General features: G+C 40.6%; 1 protein-coding gene across 1 annotated transcript in view; it reads right to left on the minus strand.

The window, feature by feature from the left end:
* LOC128638471 (alpha-enolase) overlaps positions 1-23,115 on the minus strand; it is a gene marked incomplete in the record, with an annotated part of 709,071 nt that overhangs the window by 597,755 nt on the left and 88,201 nt on the right. Inside the window, 2 exon segments of the mRNA XM_053690430.1 lie at positions 20,699-20,757; positions 21,489-21,584. Coding sequence (XP_053546405.1) covers positions 20,699-20,757; positions 21,489-21,584 — 155 coding nt within the window.

The following is a 23,115-nucleotide window of genomic DNA, read 5'->3' on the forward strand; positions in this document are numbered from 1 at the left end:
AAACTCTTGATTGAAGAATAAAACTACATTTAAACACCAAAAAAACTCTTAGCCATCTCCGTGGAGATGTTGCCTGTGCAACGGCAAAGAGAATGACTGGGGTAGGCGGAGCCTAGGAGGGATCATGTGACCAGCTTTGCTGGGCTCTTTGCCATTTCCTGTTGGGGAAGAGAATATCCCACAAGTAAGGATGACGCCGTGGACCGGACACACCTATGTTGGAGAAAGGGCCATAAATAACTACTCCTAGGAGAAATCTAATCAGCCATGTGGAAAACTAGGCCCCAAATAAAGATTTATCACCTTCAGTAAAAAACGTTTTTTATATATCATGCAAACGTTTTACATACTAAGTAATAAGAGCAATTAACATGAATATTACCCTTTACTGCAAGCATGATCCCAGTCGTTTGTTAAATCACTGTAATCAGGCTTACCTTAAATATATCAGGCACTGTCAGCATTTTCTAGACCTTATCTCTCTAGAAAAAAAACAGAATTTATGCTTACCTGATAAATTACTTTCTCTTATCCAGTCCACGGATTCATCCTTACTTGTGGGATATTCTCATTCCCTAAAGGAAGTGGCAAAGAGAGCGCTCCGCCCCCCCCCAGTCATTCGACCGACTGTTAGGAGAAAAAGGAGAAACCATAGGGTGCAGTGGTGACTGTAGTTTTAAACAAAAAAAAATGTTATCCTGACTTAAATGCCAGGGCAGGCCGTGGACTGGATACACCGTAAGAGAAAGTAATTTATCAGGTAAGCATAAATTCTGTTTTCTCTTACAAGGTGTATCCAGTCCACGGATTAATCCTTGTGGGATACCAATACCAAAGCTTTAGGACACGGATGAAGGGAGGGAACAAGACAGGTAACCTAAATGGAAGGCACCACTGCTTGCAAAACCTTTCTCCCAAAAATAGCCTCCGAAGAAGCAAAAGTATCGAATTTGTACAATTTGGCAAAAGTATGCAGTGAAGACCAAGTCACTGCCTTACAAATCTGTTCAACAGAAGCCTCATTCTTGAAGGCCCAAGTGGAAGCCACAGCTCTGGTGGAATGAGCTGTAATTCGTTCAGGAGGCTGCTTCCCAGCAGTCTCATAAGCCAATCGGATGATGCTTTTCAACCAGAAAGAGGTAGCCGTCGCTTTTTGACCTCTCCTCTTACCAGAATAGACAACAAAGATGATGTTTGTCTGAAATCCTTAGTTGCTTGTAAATAGAATTTCAAAGCCCGAACCACATCAAGATTGTGTAAAAGCCGTTCCTTCCTAGAAGCTGGATTAGGACACAGAGAAGGGACAATGATTTCCTGGTTAATGTTCTTATTAGAAACAACTTTAGGAAGAAAGCCAGGTTTGGTAAGTAAAACTACCTTATCTGCATGGAACACCAGATAGGGTGAATTACACTGCAAAGCAGACAATTCAGAAACTCTTCGAGCAGAAGATATAGCTACCAAAAACAAAACTTTCCAAGATAATAACTTAATATCTATAGAATGTAAAGGTTCAAACGGAACCCCTTGAAGAACTGAAAGAACTAAATTTAGACTCCATGGAGGAGCCACAGGTTTATAGACAGGCTTGATTCTGACTAACGCCTGTACAAACGCTTGAACATCTGGTACTGCTGCCAGACGCTTGTGTAAAAGGATCGACAGAGCTGATATCTGTCCCTTTAATGAACTAGCTGATAAGCCTTTCTCCAATCCTTCTTGGAGAAAAGACAATATCCTTGGAATCCTAATCTTACTCCACAAGTAACCCTTGGATTCACACCGACAAAGATATTTCCGCCATATCTTATGGTAAATCTTCCTGGTGACTGGTTTTCTAGCTTGGATCAGAGTATCTATGACTGATTCAGAGAACCCACGCTTGGATAGAATTAAGCGTTCAATCTCCAAGCAGTCAGCTGCAGAGAAAATAGATTTGGATGCTTGAAAGGACCCTGAATTAGAAGATCCTGCCTCAGTGGCAGAGTCCATGGTGGAGCAGATGACATATCCACTAGGTCTGCATACCAAGTCCTGCGTGGCCACGCAGGCGCTAACAGAATTACAGAGGCCTTCTCCTGTTTGATTCTGGCTACCAGCCGAGGGAGAAGGGGGAACGGTGGAAAGACATAGGCCAGATTGAAGGACCAAGGCGCTACTAGAGCATCTATCAATGCCGCCTTGGGATCCCTGGACCTGGCTCCGTAAAGAGGAAGTTTGGTGTTCTGACGGGACGCCATCAGATCCAACTCTTGAATGCCCCAAAGCTGAGTCAGCTGAGCAAATACCTCCGGGTGGAGTTCCCACTCCCCCGGGTGAAAAGTCTGACGACTTAGGAAATCCGCTTCCCAGTTGTCTACTCCTGGGATGTGAATTGCAGATAGGTGGCAAGAGTGATCCTCCGCCCACCTGATTATCTTGGTTACTTCCTTCATCACTAAGGAACTCTAACACCACATTAACTTTACCCTCCCGTGGAGATGCTACTTGTTAGAGCGGCAAAGAGAATGACTGGGGGGGCGGAGCTATATGGACAGCTCTGCTGTGTGCTCTCTTTGCCACTTCCTGTAGGGAATGAGAATATCCCACAAGTAAGGATGAATCCGTGGACTGGATACACCTTGTAAGAGAAAATATACTGAACATACCTCAGCAGTTAATTCTGCAGGCCATTCCCCCAGCTGAAGTTTTCCCATACTCTTCAGTTATGTGTGAGAACAGCAGTGGACCTTAGTTACAACCCGCTAAGATCATCAAAAACCTCAGGCAGAACTCTTCTTCTAATTTCTGCCTGAGGCAAAAACAGTACAACGCCGGTACCATTTAAAAAACATAATTTATGCTTACCTGATAAATTTATTTCTCTTGTAGTGTATTCAGTCCACGGGTCATCCATTACTTATGGGATATATTCCCTTCCTAGAGTACAAAAAATGGGTATATATGTGAGCGCCAATATGTGTAAAACACAAAAGGCAATAGATCTTTTTAATATTGGCTTCTATATCAATATCTTTATTATTATCCTTTGGTTTTATTTCGGTTAGTTTTAAAAAGAGAACGGTCCACTAAGTACTGGTAATATGAATTATAAAATATAAAATAAGAAATAAGAAATATATGAAATACAGAATGTAAATAATCATTAATTTTATTGTTAAAAATTTAATTAAATTATTAATTCATAGAGATAAAATTATATAGAACAGACAATAAATATACAAAAGCAATAATACTAGTGATACACCTCCCTATTGGTACCAATCTTATAGTTAAGCTAATGAATTATACTTGTGAATAAAATATATATATATATATATATATATATATATATATATATATATATATATATATATATATATATATATATATATATATATATATATATATATATATATATATATATATAAACAGTCTAAAAGAATATATGCACTAAAAGATTCTTTTTTAAAAAAGGAACCTTATAACTTTTAAACTCAGGATAATTGTTTAACAGTTGGTATGCTTACAATCTGACTTAAGCATATATAAAAATGTCCTTTTTGTTTGAAAAAATGATCCACTCCTGTTTAAATTTAAATATGATTGAGCAGTATAATCCACAATAAGCCAGCATGTGAAAGTAAAGAAAGTATTAAAAGCTCCAGTTGTCCGTATGGGAGACTTTCAACAAAGTGACATTTCAGTCTTATAACTCCAAAAGCTGCACTTATATTTGAAAAACGGTTTCAAAGTTGAAACTGGTACCTTATTTAGATCCGCTTCCAATGCTCGTTAGTTTAGGGGAGACGCCAAACACAAAGTCCCGTGTCGATCCTTAGACACGCCCACAAGTGCGGGAAATGACGTCAGCGGTTTAGTTCCGGACTTCCTTGGTAGCGTCCTTAGCAACGTCTCTGTTGCTGTATCCTCAGTGTATCCTCAGTGTATCATCCGTAATGGTAACGCGTTTCAGCTCCTTGGAGCCTTTATCAAACCATACCGGATGATACTGATGGGGTCCTTTTATATCATTAGTGCCAATACTGATTAATTGTTAATTAGGACATTTATACATTGTGCTTGCTAAACAGTATCCATTGTGTTCATAATATCAGGCTTTTTATGCACAATGTAATGTTTATAATCAGTTAGCTTTCCTAAAATATTGTATTTTTTTAAAAGAACGAAAAAGAATAAAAGAGAAGAATAAATACTAAAGAAAATATAAGCTTATAAGAATAAGAGGCTTATAGATATAAGTTCTCAAAAAAAGAGCATAGTTTTGGATGAATCAATAATTTAATAATTTAATTATTTATTAATAACCACCAACTTGTTAAAAATAATAAATGTGAGATCTGATCTCAAAATGACACATTCTTGGTATATTATTAATAAACTATTAATAATAATTGATATATATAAAAAACATATTACCGTACATAATGGACTTATAAAAGGTGATGTCATAATTGTGACTTTTTATAAGAGTATTTGAGACGATGTATAAATAAAGGAATTTAGGGAATCAGGATATCTAATAGATTTAAAATGTTTAATAGATTAAAACATTTAAAATACATATAAAAGAACAAGTCTATATTAAGGGGATATATACTCTGTTATTATATAAATTTAATGTTTTTTTAGGGATTATTGCATACAAAATCTTTTTTTAAAAAATGTTTTATTTAAAAAATGTTTCATTTAAAAAAGCTCCCTAGTTCAATTTCTAAATTAAGACCCTGAGGGTGTAGTGTATCCAGATTAAAAATCCATTTACTTTCTAACTGCAAAAGTTTATTATGTAAATCCCCTCCTCTTGTTTGTTTAGGCAGTTTGGCTACCCCCATATATTGGAAACATTTTAGATTCCCTCCATTACATTGTTTAAAGTGTTTAGGAACCGGTAAATCTTTATTTCTTTCTTTATCCATGTTTTCGATAGATAGAATGTGTTCTCTAATTCTTTCCCGTAGGGGTCTTTCCGACTCTCCTACGTATTGTTGGCCACATTTACATTGAATTACATACACCGTATTACTATCTGTACATCTAATACAATCGTGGATTTTAAATTCCTTTTTATTTGTGTTGGAAACAACTGTCTTTCTTTTCTGTGAGTGTCTGCAGGATTTGCAGATAAAACAGGGAAAAAAGCCTTTTATTTCGTTTCCTTTTAGGTCTCTATCATTGTTTCGTTTTTTCTTTATGATAGTGGGGGCTAGCTTATTTTTCAGGTTGTTTGCTCTTCTATAAACAAAATGGGGTCTTTCATTAATTAGAGGTCCTAGTATTTTGTCTTGTTTCAAAATATGCCAGTGTTTTTTCATAATTTGCTCTGTTATTTTATAATTGGCATTATATTCTGTGACAAATGGTATTTTGATTGTGTTGGTTTGTACATTATCTGGTTCTTTTTGTTTCTTTATTAATAGGGATCTCCTATCTATATTTTCTATATCTTGTCTTATCTCTTCTACAACATTATCTTTGTACCCTCTTTCAATAAATTTTTCTTTCAGAATGAGTGACTGAGTTAAGTAGTCATCCTTCTTATTGCAATTTTTTCTAACCCTCATCATTTGGCCTTTAGGTATATTATTTTTCCATAAATAGTGGTGACAGCTAGTTGAGTGTATAAAGTTGTTGCTGTCAACCGGTTTAAAAACATAATTTATGCTTACCTGATAAATTCCTTTCTTCTGTTGTGTGATCAGTCCACGGGTCATCATTACTTCTGGGATATAACTCCTCCCCAACAGGAAATGCAAGAGGATTCACCCAGCAGAGCTGCATATAGCTCCTCCCCTCTACGTCAGTCCCAGTCATTCGACCAAGAATCAACGAGAAAGGAGTAACCAAGGGTGAAGTGGTGACTGGAGTATAATTTAAAAGATATTTACCTGCCTTAAAACAGGGCGGGCCGTGGACTGATCACACAACAGAAGAAAGGAATTTATCAGGTAAGCATAAATTATGTTTTCTTCTGTTATGTGTGATCAGTCCACGGGTCATCATTACTTCTGGGATACCAATACCAAAGCAAAAGTACACGGATGACGGGAGGGATAGGCAGGCTCATTATACAGAAGGAACCACTGCCTGAAGAACCTTTCTCCCAAAAATAGCCTCCGAAGAAGCAAAAGTGTCAAATTTGTAAAATTTGGAAAAAGTATGAAGCGAAGACCAAGTTGCAGCCTTGCAAATCTGTTCAACAGAGGCCTCATTCTTAAAGGCCCAAGTGGAAGCCACAGCTCTAGTGGAGTGAGCTGTAATTCTTTCAGGAGGCTGCTGTCCAGCAGTCTCATAGGCTAAACGTATTATGCTACGAAGCCAAAAAGATAGAGAGGTAGCAGAAGCTTTTTGACCTCTCCTCTGTCCAGAGTAAACGACAAACAAGGAAGAAGTTTGGCGAAAATCTTTAGTTGCCTGCAAGTAGAACTTGAGGGCACGAACTACATCCAGATTGTGTAAAAGACGTTCCTTCTTTGAAGAAGGATTTGGACACAAGGATGGGACAACAATCTCTTGATTGATGTTCCTGTTAGTGACTACCTTAGGTAAGAACCCAGGTTTAGTACGCAGAACTACCTTGTCTGAGTGAAAAATCAGATAAGGGGAATCACAATGTAAGGCTGATAACTCAGAGACTCTTCGAGCCGAGGAAATAGCCATTAAAAACAGAACTTTCCAAGATAACATTTTTATATCAATGGAATGAAGGGGTTCAAACGGAACACCCTGTAAAACGTTAAGAACTAAGTTTAAACTCCATGGTGGAGCAACAGCTTTAAACACAGGCTTGATCCTAGCTAAAGCCTGACAAAAGGACTGGACGTCTGGATTTTCTGACAGACGTCTATGAAACAAGATGGACAGAGCTGAAATCTGTCCCTTTAATGAACTAGCTGATAAACCCTTTTCTAAACCTTCTTGTAGAAAAGACAATATCCTAGCGATCCTAACCTTACTCCAGGAGTAACCTTTGGATTCGCACCAGTATAGGTATTTCCGCCATATTTTATGGTAAATCCTTCTGGTAACAGGCTTCCTAGCCTGAATCAGGGTATCAATAACCGACTCAGAAAAACCACGTTTTGATAAAATCAAGCGTTCAATTTCCAAGCAGTCAGCTTCAGAGAAGTTAGATTTTGATGTTTGAATGGACCCTGTATCAGAAGGTCCTGTCTTAGAGGTAGAGACCAAGGCGGACAGAATGACATGTCCACTAGATCTGCATACCAAGTCCTGCGTGGCCAAGCAGGTGCTATTAGAATTACTGATGCTCTCTCCTGTTTGATTTTGGCAATCAATCGAGGAAGCAGCGGGAAGGGTGGAAACACATAAGCCATCCTGAAGTTCCAAGGTGCTGTCAAAGCATCTATCAGAACTGCTCCCGGATCCCTGGATCTGGACCCGTAGCGAGGAAGTTTGGCGTTCTGGCGAGACGCCATGAGATCTATCTCTGGTTTGCCCCAACGTCGAAGTATTTGGGCAAAGACCTCCGGATGAAGTTCCCACTCCCCCGGATGAAGAGTCTGGCGACTCAAGAAATCCGCCTCCCAGTTCTCCACTCCCGGGATGTGGATTGCTGACAGGTGGCAAGAGTGAGACTCTGCCCAGCGAATTATCTTTGATACTTCCATCATTGCTAGGGAGCTTCTTGTCCCTCCCTGATGGTTGATGTAAGCTACAGTCGTGATGTTGTCCGACTGAAACCTGATGAACCCCCGAGTTATTAACTGGGGCCAAGCCAGAAGGGCATTGAGAACTGCTCTCAATTCCAGAATGTTTATTGGAAGGAGACTCTCCTCCTGATTCCATAGTCCCTGAGCCTTCAGAGAATTCCAGACAGCGCCCCAACCTAGTAGGCTGGCGTCTGTTGTTACAATTGTCCAGTCTGGCCTGCTGAATGGCATCCCCCTGGACAGGTGTGGCCGATGAAGCCACCATAGAAGAGAATTTCTGGTCTCTTGATTCAGATTCAGAGTAGGGGACAAATCTGAGTAATCCCCATTCCACTGACTTAGCATGCATAATTGCAGCGGTCTGAGGTGTAGGCGTGCAAAAGGTACTATGTCCATTGCCGCTACCATTAAGCCGATCACCTCCATGCATTGAGCTACTGACGGGTGTTGAATGGAATGAAGGACGCGGCATGCATTTTGAAGTTTTGTTAACCTGTCTTCTGTCAGGTAAATCTTCATTTCTACAGAATCTATAAGAGTCCCCAAGAATGGAACTCTTGTGAGAGGAAAGAGAGAACTCTTCTTTTCGTTCACTTTCCATCCATGCGACCTTAGAAATGCCAGAACTAACTCTGTATGAGACTTGGCAGTTTGAAAGCTTGAAGCTTGTATTAGAATGTCGTCTAGGTACGGAGCTACCGAAATCCCTCGCGGTCTTAGTACCGCTAGAAGGGCACCCAGAACCTTTGTGAAGATTCTTGGAGCCGTAGCCAATCCGAATGGAAGAGCTACAAACTGGTAGTGCCTGTCTAAGAAGGCAAACCTTAGATACCGGTGATGATCTTTGTGGATCGGTATGTGAAGGTAAGCATCCTTTAAATCCACTGTGGTCATGTACTGACCCTCTTGGATCATGGGTAAGATTGTCCGAATAGTTTCCATTTTGAACGATGGAACTCTTAGGAATTTGTTTAGAGTCTTTAAATCTAAGATTGGCCTGAAAGTTCCCTCTTTTTTGGGAACCACAAACAGGTTTGAGTAGAACCCTTGTCCTTGTTCCGACCACGGAACCGGATGGATCACTCCCATTGTTAACAGATCTTGTACGCAGCGTAGAAACGCTTCTTTCTTTATCTGGTTTGTTGACAACCTTGACAGATGAAATCTCCCTCTTGGGGGAGATAATTTGAAGTCTAGAAGGTATCCCTGAGATATGATCTCTAGTGCCCAGGGATCCTGAACATCTCTTGCCCAGGCCTGGGCGAAAAGAGAGAGTCTGCCCCCTACTAGATCCGGTCCCGGATCGGGGGCTCTCGGTTCATGCTGTCTTTGGGGCAGCAGCAGGTTTCCTGGCCTGCTTGCTTTTGTTCCAGGACTGGTTAGGCTTCCAGCCTTGCCTGTAACGAGCAACAGCTCCTTCCTGTTTTGGTGCAGTGGAGGTTGATGCTGCTCCTGTTTTGAAATTCCGAAAGGGACGAAAATTAGACTGTCTAGCCTTAGCTTTGGCCTTGTCTTGAGGTAGGGCGTGGCCCTTACCTCCCGTAATGTCAGCGATAATTTCTTTCAAACCGGGCCCGAATAAGGACTGCCCCTTGAAAGGTATATTAAGTAATTTGGACTTAGAAGTAACATCAGCTGACCAGGATTTTAGCCACAGTGCTCTGCGTGCCTGTATGGCGAATCCTGAGTTCTTAGCCGTAAGTTTGGTTAAATGTACTACGGCCTCCGAAATGAAAGAATTAGCTAGTTTAAGGACTCTAAGCCTGTCCGTAATGTCGTCTAGCGTAGAGGAACTAAGGTTCTCTTCAAGCGACTCAATCCAAAATGCTGCCGCAGCCGTAATCGGCGCGATACATGCAAGGGGTTGTAATATAAAACCTTGTTGAACAAACATTTTCTTAAGGTAACCCTCTAATTTTTTATCCATTGGATCTGAGAAAGCACAGCTATCCTCCACCGGGATAGTGGTACGCTTAGCTAAAGTAGAAACTGCTCCCTCCACCTTGGGGACCGTTTGCCATAAGTCCCGAGTGGTGGCGTCTATTGGAAACATCTTTCTAAATATTGGAGGGGGTGAGAACGGCACACCGGGTCTATCCCACTCCTTAGTAACAATTTCAGTTAGTCTCTTAGGTATAGGAAAAACGTCAGTACTCGCCGGTACCGCAAAGTATTTATCCAACCTACACAGTTTCTCTGGTATTGCAACGGTGTTACAATCGTTGAGAGCTGCTAAGACCTCCCCTAGTAATACGCGGAGGTTCTCCAATTTAAATTTAAAATTTGAAATATCTGAGTCCAATCTGTTTGGATCAGAACCGTCACCCACAGAATGAAGCTCTCCGTCCTCATGCTCTGCGAGCTGTGACGCAGTATCAGACATGGCCCTAGCATTGTCAGCGCACTCTGTTCTCACCCCAGAGTGATCACGCTTGCCTCTTAGTTCAGGTAATTTAGACAAAACTTCAGTCATAACAGTAGCCATATCTTGTAATGTTATCTGTAATGGCCGCCCAGATGTACTAGGCGCCAAAATATCACGCACCTCCCGGGCGGGAGATGCAGGTACTGTCGCGTGAGGCGAGTTAGTCGGCATAACTCTCCCCTCGCTGTTTGGTGAAATTTGTTCACATTGTACAGATTGACTTTTATTTAAAGTAGCATCAATACAGTTAGTACATAAATTTCTATTGGGCTCCACCTTGGCATTGGAACAAATGACACAGATATCTTCCTCTGAGTCAGACATGTTTAACACACTAGCAAAAAAACTTACAACTTGGTTATAATCTTTTTTAGCAAAAAAACGCACTGTGCCTCAAAGAGGTACTAACGATTAAATGACAGTTGAAATAATGAACTGAAAAACAGTTATTGCATCAAACTTTAAAACAACACAACTTTTAGCAAAGGTTTGTTCCCATTAGTAAAAAACAACACTAATTAAATTTGTACATAAGAAAACAAAACAACGTTTTTTATACACAGTCACTATAAGAATTCTCACAGCTCTGCTGAGAGAATTTACCTCCCTTCAAAGAAGTTTGAAGACCCCTGAGATCTGTCAGAGATGAACCGGATCATGCAGGAAATATAAAAGTAGCTGACTGGAATTTTTTGATGCGTAGCAAAGAGCGCCAAAAACGGCCCCTCCCTCTCCCACACAGCAGTGAAGAGAAACGAAACTGTCACAATTAAAGCAAAAAACTGCCAAGTGGAAAATAATGCCCAAATATTCATTCACACAGTACCTCAGCAATGTAAACGATTCTACATTCCAGCAAAAACGTTTAACATGAGAATAGTTATTAAAAGGATTAGTGACCTTTAACACAGTAGTTCCGGTGAAATACCATCCCCAGAATACTGAAGTGTATACATACATGTCATTTTAACGGTATGGCAGGCTTTTCTCATCAATTCCATTCAGAAAATAAAAACTGCCACATACCTCAATGCAGATTCATCTGCCCGCTGTCCCCTGATCTGAAGCCTTTACCTCCCTCAGATGGTCGAGAACAGCAATATGATCTTAACGACTCCGGTTAAAATCATAGTAAAAAATCTCTGTCAGATTCTTCCTCAAACTCTGCCAGAGAAGTAATAACACGCTCCGGTGCTATTTTAAAATAACAAACTTTTGATTGAAGTCATAAAAACTAAGTATAATCACCATAGTCCTCTCACACATCCTATCTAGTCGTTGGGTGCAAGAGAATGACTGGGACTGACGTAGAGGGGAGGAGCTATATGCAGCTCTGCTGGGTGAATCCTCTTGCATTTCCTGTTGGGGAGGAGTTATATCCCAGAAGTAATGATGACCCGTGGACTGATCACACATAACAGAAGAAATATGTTCTTGTATTCAGTTTTCCCTCCTCTATATAAATTTGTAAGTCTAAAAAATTTAAATATTCCTTACTCATTTCTTTAGTAAATCTGATGTTATGATTATTGTTGTTCATATTAATAAAGACATTTTCTAAAGATTCTGATGTCCCTCTCCAAATGATGATTACATCATCTATGTATCTTTTAAAGAGGACTAGGCTCGCACCCAGTTCCTGGGTGGCTAAAAATTGTTGTTCCCATAAACCCATAAAAAGGTTCGCGTAACTGGGTGCGAACCTAGTCCCCATAGCAGTCCCACAAATTTGTAAATAATATGAATCATCAAATTGAAAATAATTGTGGTTTAAAATAAAATCTATGCTATCTAAAATAAAATCTCCCTGTTCTTTTTTGATTGTGGAGTCATTATTTAAGAAGTGTTTTACCGCCTCTAAGCCTTTTGAGTGTTCAATTATAGTATAGAGTGATGTTACGTCGCAACTAACTAACCACATGTCCTCTGTCCATGTTATATCTTCCAAAAGTTTAATTACTTCTGTTGAGTCTTTTAAATATGAATCAAGAGATACTACATATTTTTGCAGATATCTATCCACATATTGTGATAGGTTGGCAGTCACAGAATCTATGCCGGATATTATTGGCCTGCCTGGTGGGTCCGTAAGGGACTTATGTATCTTGGGTAAGATATAGAACACAGGAATTCTTGGTGTTTTTTTAAAAAGGTAATCATGTTCTTTTTCATTTATCACTTCTAAAGTTTTATATTGATTTAATAGTGATTTTAGTTCCCAAGTATAAAACGTAGTGGGGTTGATTTTACTCTTTTTATAGGTATTTTCATCTTTGAGTAAGTTGTCACATATTCTCATGTAGTGTATTTTATCTAAAATTACGATCCCGCCACCCTTATCTGCATTTTTAAAAATTATTTCGTTATTGTTTTCTAGTTCTTTAATTAAGTTTTCTTGTTTCTTTGACAGATTGTATTTTACTTTATTGATTTTCTTTTCTGGTATATTTTTTATATCATTTATAATTAATTTCTCAAAAGTCTCTAATACTGACCCCTTTTCATGTTTGGGGTAAAAGGACGATTTATTCTTCAAACCGGAATGTATAAAACCATTGGTGTTAGGTATAATTTTTCTAGGGTTGTTGTACTTCCCTCTCTAGGGCATTTTTTGCAAAATATCTCTTCAAAGTTAAAGTTCTGATAAATTTATTTGAGTCTATGTATGTATTAAATTTATTAATTTTTGCAGTGGGGGCAAAAGAAAGGCCTTTTAGTAGAACATCTTTTTCTTCTTTTAAAAAAATACAATATTTTAGGAAAGCTAACTGATTATAAACATTACATTGTGCATAAAAAGCCTGATATTATGAACACAATGGATACTGTTTAGCAAGCACAAAATGTATAAATGTCCTAATTAACAATTAATCAGTATTGGCACTAATGATATAAAAGGACCCCATCAGTATCATCCGGTATGGTTTGATAAAGGCTCCAAGGAGCTGAAACGCGTTACCATTACGGATGATACACTGAGGATACACTGAGGATACAGCAACAGAGACGTTGCTAAGGACGCTACCAAGGAAGTCCGGAACTAAACCGCTGACGTCATTTCCCGCACTTGTGGGCGTGTCTAAGGATCGACACGGGACTTTGTGTTTGGCGTCTCCCCTAAACTAACGAGCATTGGAAGCGGATCTAAATAAGGTACCAGTTTCAACTTTGAAACCGTTTTTCAAATATAAGTGCAGCTTTTGGAGTTATAAGACTGAAATGTCACTTTGTTGAAAGTCTCCCATACGGACAACTGGAGCTTTTAATACTTTCTTTACTTTCACATGCTGGCTTATTGTGGATTATACTGCTCAATCATATTTAAATTTAAACAGGAGTGGATCATTTTTTCAAACAAAAAGGACATTTTTATATATGCTTAAGTCAGATTGTAAGCATACCAACTGTTATAACTTTTAAACTCAGGATAATTGTTTAAGGTTCCTTTTTTAAAAAAGAATCTTTTAGTGCATATATTCTTTTAGACTGTTTATATATATATTTTATTCACAAGTATAATTAATTAGCTTAACTATAAGATTGGTACCAATAGGGAGGTGTATCACTAGTATTATTGCTTTTGTATATTTGTCTGTTCTATATACTTTTATCTCTATGAATTAATAATTTAATTAAATTTTAACAATAAAATTAATGATTATTTACATTCTGTATTTCATATATTTCTTATTTTATATTTTATAATTCATATTACCAGTACTTAGTGGACCGTTCTCTTTTTAAAACTAACCGAAATAAAACCAAAGGATAATAATAAAGATATTGATATAGAAGCCAATATTAAAAAGATCTATTGCCTTTTGTGTTTTACACATATTGGCGCTCACATATATACCCATTTTTTGTACTCTTGATTGTTTTCAGGCTTAGGGATTGCCTGTTTTTTATGTGTAGCCCAGATCTTATCTAGCGCATTGTTTCTCTCACACAATTCCCCTTAACTATATTCCCTTCCTAACAGGAAGTTGCAAGAGGATCACCCAAACCAGAGCTGCTATATAGCTCCTCCCCTCACATGTCATATCCAGTCATTCGACCGAAACAAGAAAGGAGAAACCATAGGGTGCAGTGGTGACTGAAGGTTTAATTAAAATTTAGATCGGCCTTAAAAAGACAGGGCGGGCCGTGGACTGAATACACTACAAGAGAAATAAATTTATCAGGTAAGCATAAATTATGTTTTCTCTTGTTAAGTGTATTCAGTCCACGGTCATCCATTACTTATGGGATACCAATACCAAAGCTAAGTACACTGATGAAGGGAGGGACAAGGCAGGAACTTAAACGGAAGGAATCACTGCCTGTAGAACCTTTCTCCCAAAAACAGCCTCCGAAGAAGCAAAAGTGTCAAATTTGTAAAATTTCGAAAAGGTGTGAAGCGAAGACCAAGTCGCAGCCTTGCAAATCTGTTCAACAGAGGCCTCATTCTTAAAGGCCCAGGTGGAAGCCACAGCTCTAGTAGAATGAGCTGTAATTCTTTCAGGGGGCTGCTGTCCAGCAGTCTCATAGGCTAAACGTATTATACTACGAAGCCAAAAAGAGAGAGAGGTTGCCGAAGCTTTTTGACCTCTCCTCTGTCCAGAATAAACGACAAACAGGGAAGAAGTTTATTCACCTGTAAATAGAATTTCAGGGCACGGACTACGTCCAGATTATGCAAGAGACGTTCCTTCTTTGAAGAAGGATTAGGGCACAATGATGGGACAACAATCTCTTGATTGAAATTCCTGTTAGAAACTACCTTAGGTAAAAACCCAGGTTTAGTACGCAGAACTACCTTGTCTGAATGGAAAACCAGATAAGGAGAATCACAATGTAAAGCAGATAACTCAGAAACTCTTCGAGCCGAGGAAATAGCCATCAAAAACAGAACTTTCCAAGATAAAAGCTTAATATCAATGGAATGAAGGGGTTCAAACGGAACACCCTGAAGAACTTGAAGAACCAAGTTTAAGCTCCACGGAGGAGCAACAGATTTAAACACAGGCTTAATCCTAGCCAAAGCCTGACAAAAATCCTGGACGTCTGGAACTTCTGCCAGACGCTTGTGCAAAAGAATAGACAGAGCAGAAATCTGTCCCTTCAATGAACTAGCAGATAAGCCCTTTTCCAAACCCTCTTGTAGAAAGGACAATATCCTAGGAATCCTAACCTTACTCCATGAGTAACTCTTGGATTCGCACCAATACAAGTATTTACGCCATATCTTATGATAGATTTTTCTGGTAACAGGCTTCCGAGCCTGTATTAAAGTATCAATAACTGACTGAGAAGCCACGCTTGGATAGGATCAAGCGTTCAATCTCCATGCAGTCAGCCTCAGAGAAATTAGATTTGGATGGTTGAAAGGACCTTGTATTAGAAGGTCCTGCCTCAGAGGTAGAGACCATGGTGGACAGGACGACATGTCCACTAGGTCTGCATACCAGGTCCTGCGTGGCCACGCAGGCGCTATCAGAATCACCGATGCTCTCTCCTGTTTGAACGTGGCAATCAGTCGAGGCAGCAGCGGAAATGGTGGAAACACATAAGCCATGTTGAAGACCCAAGGGGCTGCTAGAGCATCTATCAGCGCCGCTCCCGGGTCTCTGGACCTGGATCCGTAACTAGGAAGCTTGCCGTTCTGGCGAGACGCCATGAGATCCAGTTCTGGTTTGCCCCAACGACGAATCAGTTGAGCGAACACCTCCGGATGAAGTTCCCACTACCCCGGATGAAAGGTCTGGCGACTTAGAAAGTCCGCCTCCCAGTTCTCCACGCCTGGGATGTGGATCGCTGACAGGTGGTAAGAGTGAAACTCTGCCCAGCGAATTATCTTTGAGACTTCTAACATCGCTAGGGAACTCCTGGTTCCCCCTTGATGGTTGATGTAAGCCACAGTCGTGATGTTGTCCGACTGAAATCTGATGAACCTCAGTGTTGCTAACTGAGGCCAAGCTAGAAGAGCCTTGAATATTGCTCTTAATTCCAGAATATTTATTGGGAGGAGTTTCTCCTCCTGAGTCCACGATCCCTGAGCCTTCAGGGAGTTCCAGACTGCGCCCCAACCTAGAAGGCTGGCATCTGTTACAATCGTCCAGTCTGGCCTGCGAAAGGTCATGCCCTTGGACAGATGGACCCGAGAAAGCCACCAGAGAAGAGAATCTCTGGTTTCTTGATCCAGATTTAATAGAGGGGACAAATCTGAGTAATCCCCACTCCACTGACCTAGCATGAATAATTGCAGCGGTCTGAGATGCAGGCGCGCAAATGGCACTATGTCCATTGCCGCTACCATTAAGCCGATTACTTCCATGCACTGAGCCACTGACGGGCGTGGAATGGAATGAAGGACACGGCAAGCATTTAGAAGTTTTGACAACCTGGACTCAGTCAGGTAAATTTTCATCTCTACCGAATCTATAAGAGTCCCTAGGAAGGAGACTCTTGTGAGTGGTGATAGAACTCTTTTCCACGTTCACCTTCCACCCATGCGACCTCAGAAATGCCAGAACTATCTCTGTATGAGACTTGGCAATTTGAAAGCTTGATGCCTGTATCAGGATTTAGTCTAGATACGGAGCCACCGCTATGCCTCGCGGTCGTAGAACCGCCAGAAGTGAGCCCAGAACCTTTGTAAAGATTCTCGGGGCCGTAGCTAACCCGAAGGGAAGAGCTACAAACTGGTAATGCCTGTCTAGGAAGGTAAATCTTAGGTACCGATAATGATCTTTGTGAATCGGTATGTGAAGGTAGGCATCCTTTAAGTCCACTGTGGTCATGTACTGACCCTCTTGGATCATGGGTAGGATGGTTCAAATAGTTTCCATTTTGAATGATGGAACTCTTAGGAATTTGTTTAAGATCTTTAGGTCCAAGATTGGTCTGAAGGTTCCCTCTTTCTTGGGAACCACGAACAGATTTGAGTAAAAACCTTGCCCTTGTTCCGTCCGCGGAACTGGGTGGATCACCCCCATTATAAGGAGGTCTTGTACACAGCGTAGAAATGCCTCTTTCTTTATTTGGTTTGCTGATAACCTTGAAAGATGAAATCTCCCTTGTGGAGGAGAAGCTTTGAAGTCCAGAAGATATCCCTGGGATATGATCTCCAACGCCCAGGGATCCTGGACATCTCTTGCCCACGCCTGGGCGAAGAGAGAAAGTCTGCCCCCCATTAGATCCGTTTCCGGATAGGGGGCAATCCCTTCATGCTGTCTTAGGGGCAGTAGTAGGTTTTCTGGCCTGCTTGCCCTTGTTCCAGGACTGATTATTTTTCCAGGCCTGTCTGTAACGAGCAACAGTTCCTTCCTGTTTTGGAGCGGAGGAAGTTGATGCTGCTCCTGCCTTGAAGTTTCGAAAGGCACGAAAATTAGACTGTTTGGCCTTTGATTTGGCCCTGTCCTGAGGAAGGGTATGACCCTTACCTCCAGTAATGTCGGCGATAATTTCTTTCAAGCCGGGCCCGAATAAGGTTTGCCCCTTGAAAGGAATATTAAGCAATTTAGATTTAGAAGTCACGTCAGCTGACCAGGATTTAAGCCATAGCGCTCTGCGCGCCTGGATGGCGAATCCGGAGTTCTTAGCCGTTAGTTTAGTTAAATGTACAATGGCATCAGAAACGAATGCATTAGCTAGCTTAAGTGCTTTAAGCTTGTCCATGATTTCATCCAATGGAGCTGAGTGAATGGCCTCTTCTAGAGACTCAAACCAGAATGCCGCAGCAGCAGTGACAGGCGCAATGCATGCAAGGGGCTGTAAGATAAAACCTTGTTGAACAAACATTTTCTTAAGGTAACCTTCTAATTTTTTATCCATTGGATCCGAAAAAGCACAACTATCCTCCACCGGGATAGTGGTACGCTTAGCTAAAGTAGAAACTGCTCCCTCCACCTTGGGGACCGTTTGCCATAAGTCCCGTGTAGTTGCGTCTATTGGAAACATTTTCCTAAATATAGGAGCTGGGGAAAAGGGCACACCAGGTCTATCCCACTCCTTGCTAATAATTTCTGTAAGCCTTTTAGGTATAGGAAAGACGTCAGTACACACCGGCACCGCATAGTATCTATTGAAGAAATAATTAAGTATAAAACACCACTCTCCTCTCGCGACCTCCATCTATGTTGAGAGTTGCAAGAGAATGACTGGATATGACATGTGAGGGGAGGAGCTATATAGCAGCTCTGCTTTGGGTGATCCTCTTGCAACTTCCTGTTGGGAAGGGAATATATCCCCTAAGTAATGGATGACCCGTGGACTGAATACACTTAACAAGAGAAATAACAAACTTTTGATTGAAGATAAACTACACTAAGTCACCACATATCTCTTGATACTTCCTTTCTTGTCAAGAGCTGCAAGAGAATGACTGGGAGTGGCAGTTAGGGGAGGAGCTATATAGACAGCTCTGCTGTGGGTGTCCTCTTGCAGCTTCCTGTTGGGAAGGAGAATATCCCACAAGTAATGGATGAATCCGTGGACTGGATACACCTTACAAGAGAAACATACTTACCCAAAGACACCCATCCACATATAGCAGATAGCCAAACCAGTACTGAAACAGTTATCAGTAGAGGTAATGGTATATGAGAGTATATCTTCGATCTGAAAAGGGAGGTAGGAGATGAATCTCTACAACCGATAACAGAGAACCTATGAAAAAGACCCCCGTTGGGAAAATCATTGCATTCAATAGGTAATACTCTCCCCATCCCTCTGACATTCGCTGTACTCTAAGAGGAAACGGGCTTCAAAATGCAGAGAAGCGCATGTCAACGTAGAAATCTTAGCACAAAATTACTTCACCACCTGCATAGGAGGCAAAGTTTGTAAAACTGAATTGTGGGTGTGGTAAGGGGTGTATTTATAGGCATTTTGAGGTTTGGGAAACTTTGCCCCTCCTGGTAGGATTGTATATCCCATACGTCACTAGCTCATGGACTCTTGCCAATTACATGAAAGAAATAATAATAATAACCTGTACATTCGGTAGCCTATGGAGCCCAAACGTCTCCTACACATAAAGCAGCTGAAATAACATAAATAGGATTAAAAACCCCACTGTTCAACAATCCCCCTCAGGGGATATTAACCCTTGATTCCATAAAGATAAAAGGAGTCACACTGTGACCCTGTCTATCGTTAACATATGTATAAAAAAAATGAAACAATCTTACCAGAATCTATGCCATGGAACAGAAAACACAGTCCTTCAAGTTTGACAGACTGTAGCGTTGCTTCTGACATGGACTTGAGTGAAGAAAAGCAGGCAGCAAAACTGGTCAACGCTGATTGCTTAGGAGCTGTTAATATGAGTCTGGATGGTTTCACAGAGACTCTCCCTGCATTTCCAGACTAACTTTCATCAATGCTCTCCCTGAGAGGCTGACAAGAATACTTAAAACTCCAGTCCCATGTCTAAGGGTAGATACCCTTCCTAAGGAACTACTCCGAAATATTCTGACACGTCTCTGCCAACCTCCTGTGACGAAAGGCAAAGAATGACTGGGGGATGAGGGAAGTGGGAGGTATTTAAGCCTTTGGCTGGGGTGTCTTTGCCTCCTCCTGGTGGTCAGGTTCAGTATTTCCCACAAGTAATGAATGCAGCTGTGGACTCTCCCTGTATTAAGGAAAACAGACAAATATTTTTTTTTATTCAGTGCTTATGTACACTATATGATCACCTCTAGCAGTTTTCCCACACTCCCCAACTATCTGCTTACATCCAGGCCTACTGGCTGGCATACCTGAACTATAATGTGAACAGCTGAGATACTGCTTTAAAGCTGCACTGGTTCCCATAGCAATAAAGTAGCAAGCTTCTACACACCAGAGCTGAAAGCAGTGTGGAGAAAAAAAAATTGACATTTTCAGCTGTGTGTGTAGAAGCTTACTAATGTGACTGACATTAGGCAGCTAGTTAAGGAGTGTGGGAAAACTCCTAGCTCTGCTGTAAGTTATTACGTACGTATACATAAGCACTAAATACACACCAAGAATTCTCAGTTTTAGGAGTTTTATCGGCAAAATGTCTAATGTATATTGCAAAGTTTACACACTTGTAATGTTTGATTTAACTAGTACACTTGTTTTTGAGTGCACTGTTCCTTCAAGTATAGAGTGTGCAACATATCTTGTTTATAGCAATTTTACGTCTTGAGTCTGCTCTTCATTTTCTAACAGCAACTAGAAAGCCAAAATTCAGAATTAAAATGCAGTGGGGGGGGGGGGGGGCGGTTTTTAACCTAAAAAAAGAGAATTTTAGATTGCAATATAAAAGGTTTATGATCTTGTACTGGCTTAGGCAGGGTACATTTTACTTATGCAAAACATTAAAAACATGCACACACTGTCCCACCTAAATTGCTTCACTGCATTTATACCTTCATGATGTAAGCCACACACACACTGGCAAGGCCATACCGTATAAATACTGTAAAGCAAAAAAGGTATATACAGTAAACAGTTGAAAAAGTAATCTTAATATTTTTTCCCTGTCAGTGTCCAGCTGCTTATCCCCCCCTCCAACACTTTCATTGGTGTTTGATATGTAGCCAACCATCTACATTTAACAAAATTTACTTTAGTAAACAATAACCCCTACCTTTCCAACCAGTGCAGGTGCAATTGTATTATTGATGTGCTCAACTGCTTTAGAAACACCTGGAACAAACAAGCACATTTAATCACTGCAATGAGCACACACTTGCAAACTCCAGAGATATTACTAATAGTAAGGCAGCCATCTCCATTTTTAAAACATTTTGTAAACTTTGCTCAAGGCATGCTAAGAGCATACATTCTTAATCTGGGCACAAGAACTTGCTGTAACCTTGCCAGATTAGTACTGGAAGCAGTTAGCTTATTGGAAACGTCTATTCATTATACAAAATTCCACCCAGCATACTAAAGAAAGAGAAAAAAAAAAAAAAAAAAAGTTACAATAAGTAATTAACACCCCCCCCACAAACACAACGCTACTTCAGCCTCATGATTTAGGGGAATATAAGTTTTATTTTGAGGAGATGTGCATCATTTAGTAATGTGTCTGGAGGAGTTAGTTTGTCAAAACCCATGTATCGCAAAAATCGTGCACGGATAAGGGCAAGACAGACTCCCATACCTGGGTACATAAAGCTGGTCCCAGAAACTCGTTTACATATTTCACAGCTCTTCCCACACCTGATTAAATAGGACAAATACTTTACTAAATAACTGAAAAGCTACAGCTTCATAACAGATTTGTCTGACATCGCCATCAAGAGTACAGAATAGCAACAGGAAAGTTTATTAACTCACTATGATCAGATTGCAAAGTGTGCCTGTACACTACATTATTCATAAGTGGTTTAATAATTTGTAATATATAGGCAGGTTAGTGAATATGGATTTACCCTTTCCCAAGTAGCGTGTCTTGTCATTGTCACGGAGTTCAAGAGCTTCATAGATACCAGTAGAGGCTCCACTGGGAACTGCAGCACGAAACAGTCCTAAAATGATAGAGATTTAGATTAACCATGAAATTCCAAAAAAAGAACAAAACAAAAAAAAAAAAACACAAGTATAATGCTTACCTGATAAATCTATTTCTTTCCAAATATGGTAAGTCCACGGCTTCATCAATTACTGTTGAGAATCACTCTCCTGGCCAGCAGGAGGTGGCAAAGAGCACCACAGCAAAGCTGTTAAGAGTCGCTCCCCTACCCACAAACCCCAGTCATTCTTCTGAAGGTAAATGGAGAAAAAGGAGTAACACAAGGTGTAGCGGTGCCTGAGGTTAGTAAAAAAATAACTGTCTTAAAATAAAGGATGGGGCCGTGGACTCACCATATCCGCAAAGAAAACATAATTTATGCTTACCTGATAAATTTATTTCTCTTGTAGTGTATCCAGTCCACGGATCATCCATTACTTATGGAATATATTCTCCTTCCCAACAGGAAGTTGCAAGAGTCCACCCACAGCAAAGCTGCTATATAGCTCCTCCCCTAACTGCCATATTCAGTCATTCGACCGAAAACATGCAGAGAAAGGAAAAACCATAGGGTGCAGTGGTGACTGTAGTTCAAATGATCGTCTGGGGTTGCCATGTTCCTTGTTCAGAGGAGAATTGCCTGGTATTTCGGGGCTGGACTGACCTTACTTGGCAGGATCAGACTGATATACTTCAGGAAAGTTTTCTTCTGTAAAAAGCACACTGGTCTAAAAGAGGCTGCTTCCGGGTGGTAAATCGCCATAGAACAAGCCACTGAGCTGTTGTTCGTTCCTGGTAGAGCGCTTCTCTCTTTGTATGCAAATTATTATGACCCTTGGGAAGTCTCCCTATGGGTGATGGGGGAAACCAGACGTGGACTCCTTGCCCAGTGTGCTTAGAGGAATGTGGCTGCACCTCACTGACGAGGCCCATAGGAGGCCGAAACGATCGTCTGGGGTTGCCATGTTCCTTGTTCAGAGGAGAATTGCCTGGTATTTCGGGGCTGGACTGACCTTACTTGGCAGGATCAGACTGATATACTTCAGGAAAGTTTTCTTCTGTGAAAAGCACACTGGTCTAAAAGAGGCTGCTTCCGGGTGGTAAATCGACATAGAACAAGCCACTGAGCTGTTGTTCGTTCCTGGTAGAGCGCTTCTCTCTTTGTATGTAGTTCAAATGAAAAAATTACCTGCCTTAAAGTGACAGGGCAGGCCGTGGACTGGATACACTTAACAAGAGAAAACATAATTTATGCTTACCTGATAAATTTATTTCTCTTGTAGTGTATCCAGTCCACGGATCATCCATTACTTATGGAATATATTCTCCTTCCCAACAGGAAGTTGCAAGAGTCCACCCACAGCAAAGCTGCTATATAGCTCCTCCCCTAACTGCCATATTCAGTCATTCGACCGAAAACATGCAGAGAAAGGAAAAACCATAGGGTGCAGTGGTGACTGTAGTTCAAATGATCGTCTGGGGTTGCCATGTTCCTTGTTCAGAGGAGAATTGCCTGGTATTTCGGGGCTGGACTGACCTTACTTGGC

The sequence above is a fragment of the Bombina bombina genome, chromosome 8, assembly GCF_027579735.1.
Source record: "Bombina bombina isolate aBomBom1 chromosome 8, aBomBom1.pri, whole genome shotgun sequence".
Classification (NCBI taxonomy): domain Eukaryota; kingdom Metazoa; phylum Chordata; class Amphibia; order Anura; family Bombinatoridae; genus Bombina; species Bombina bombina.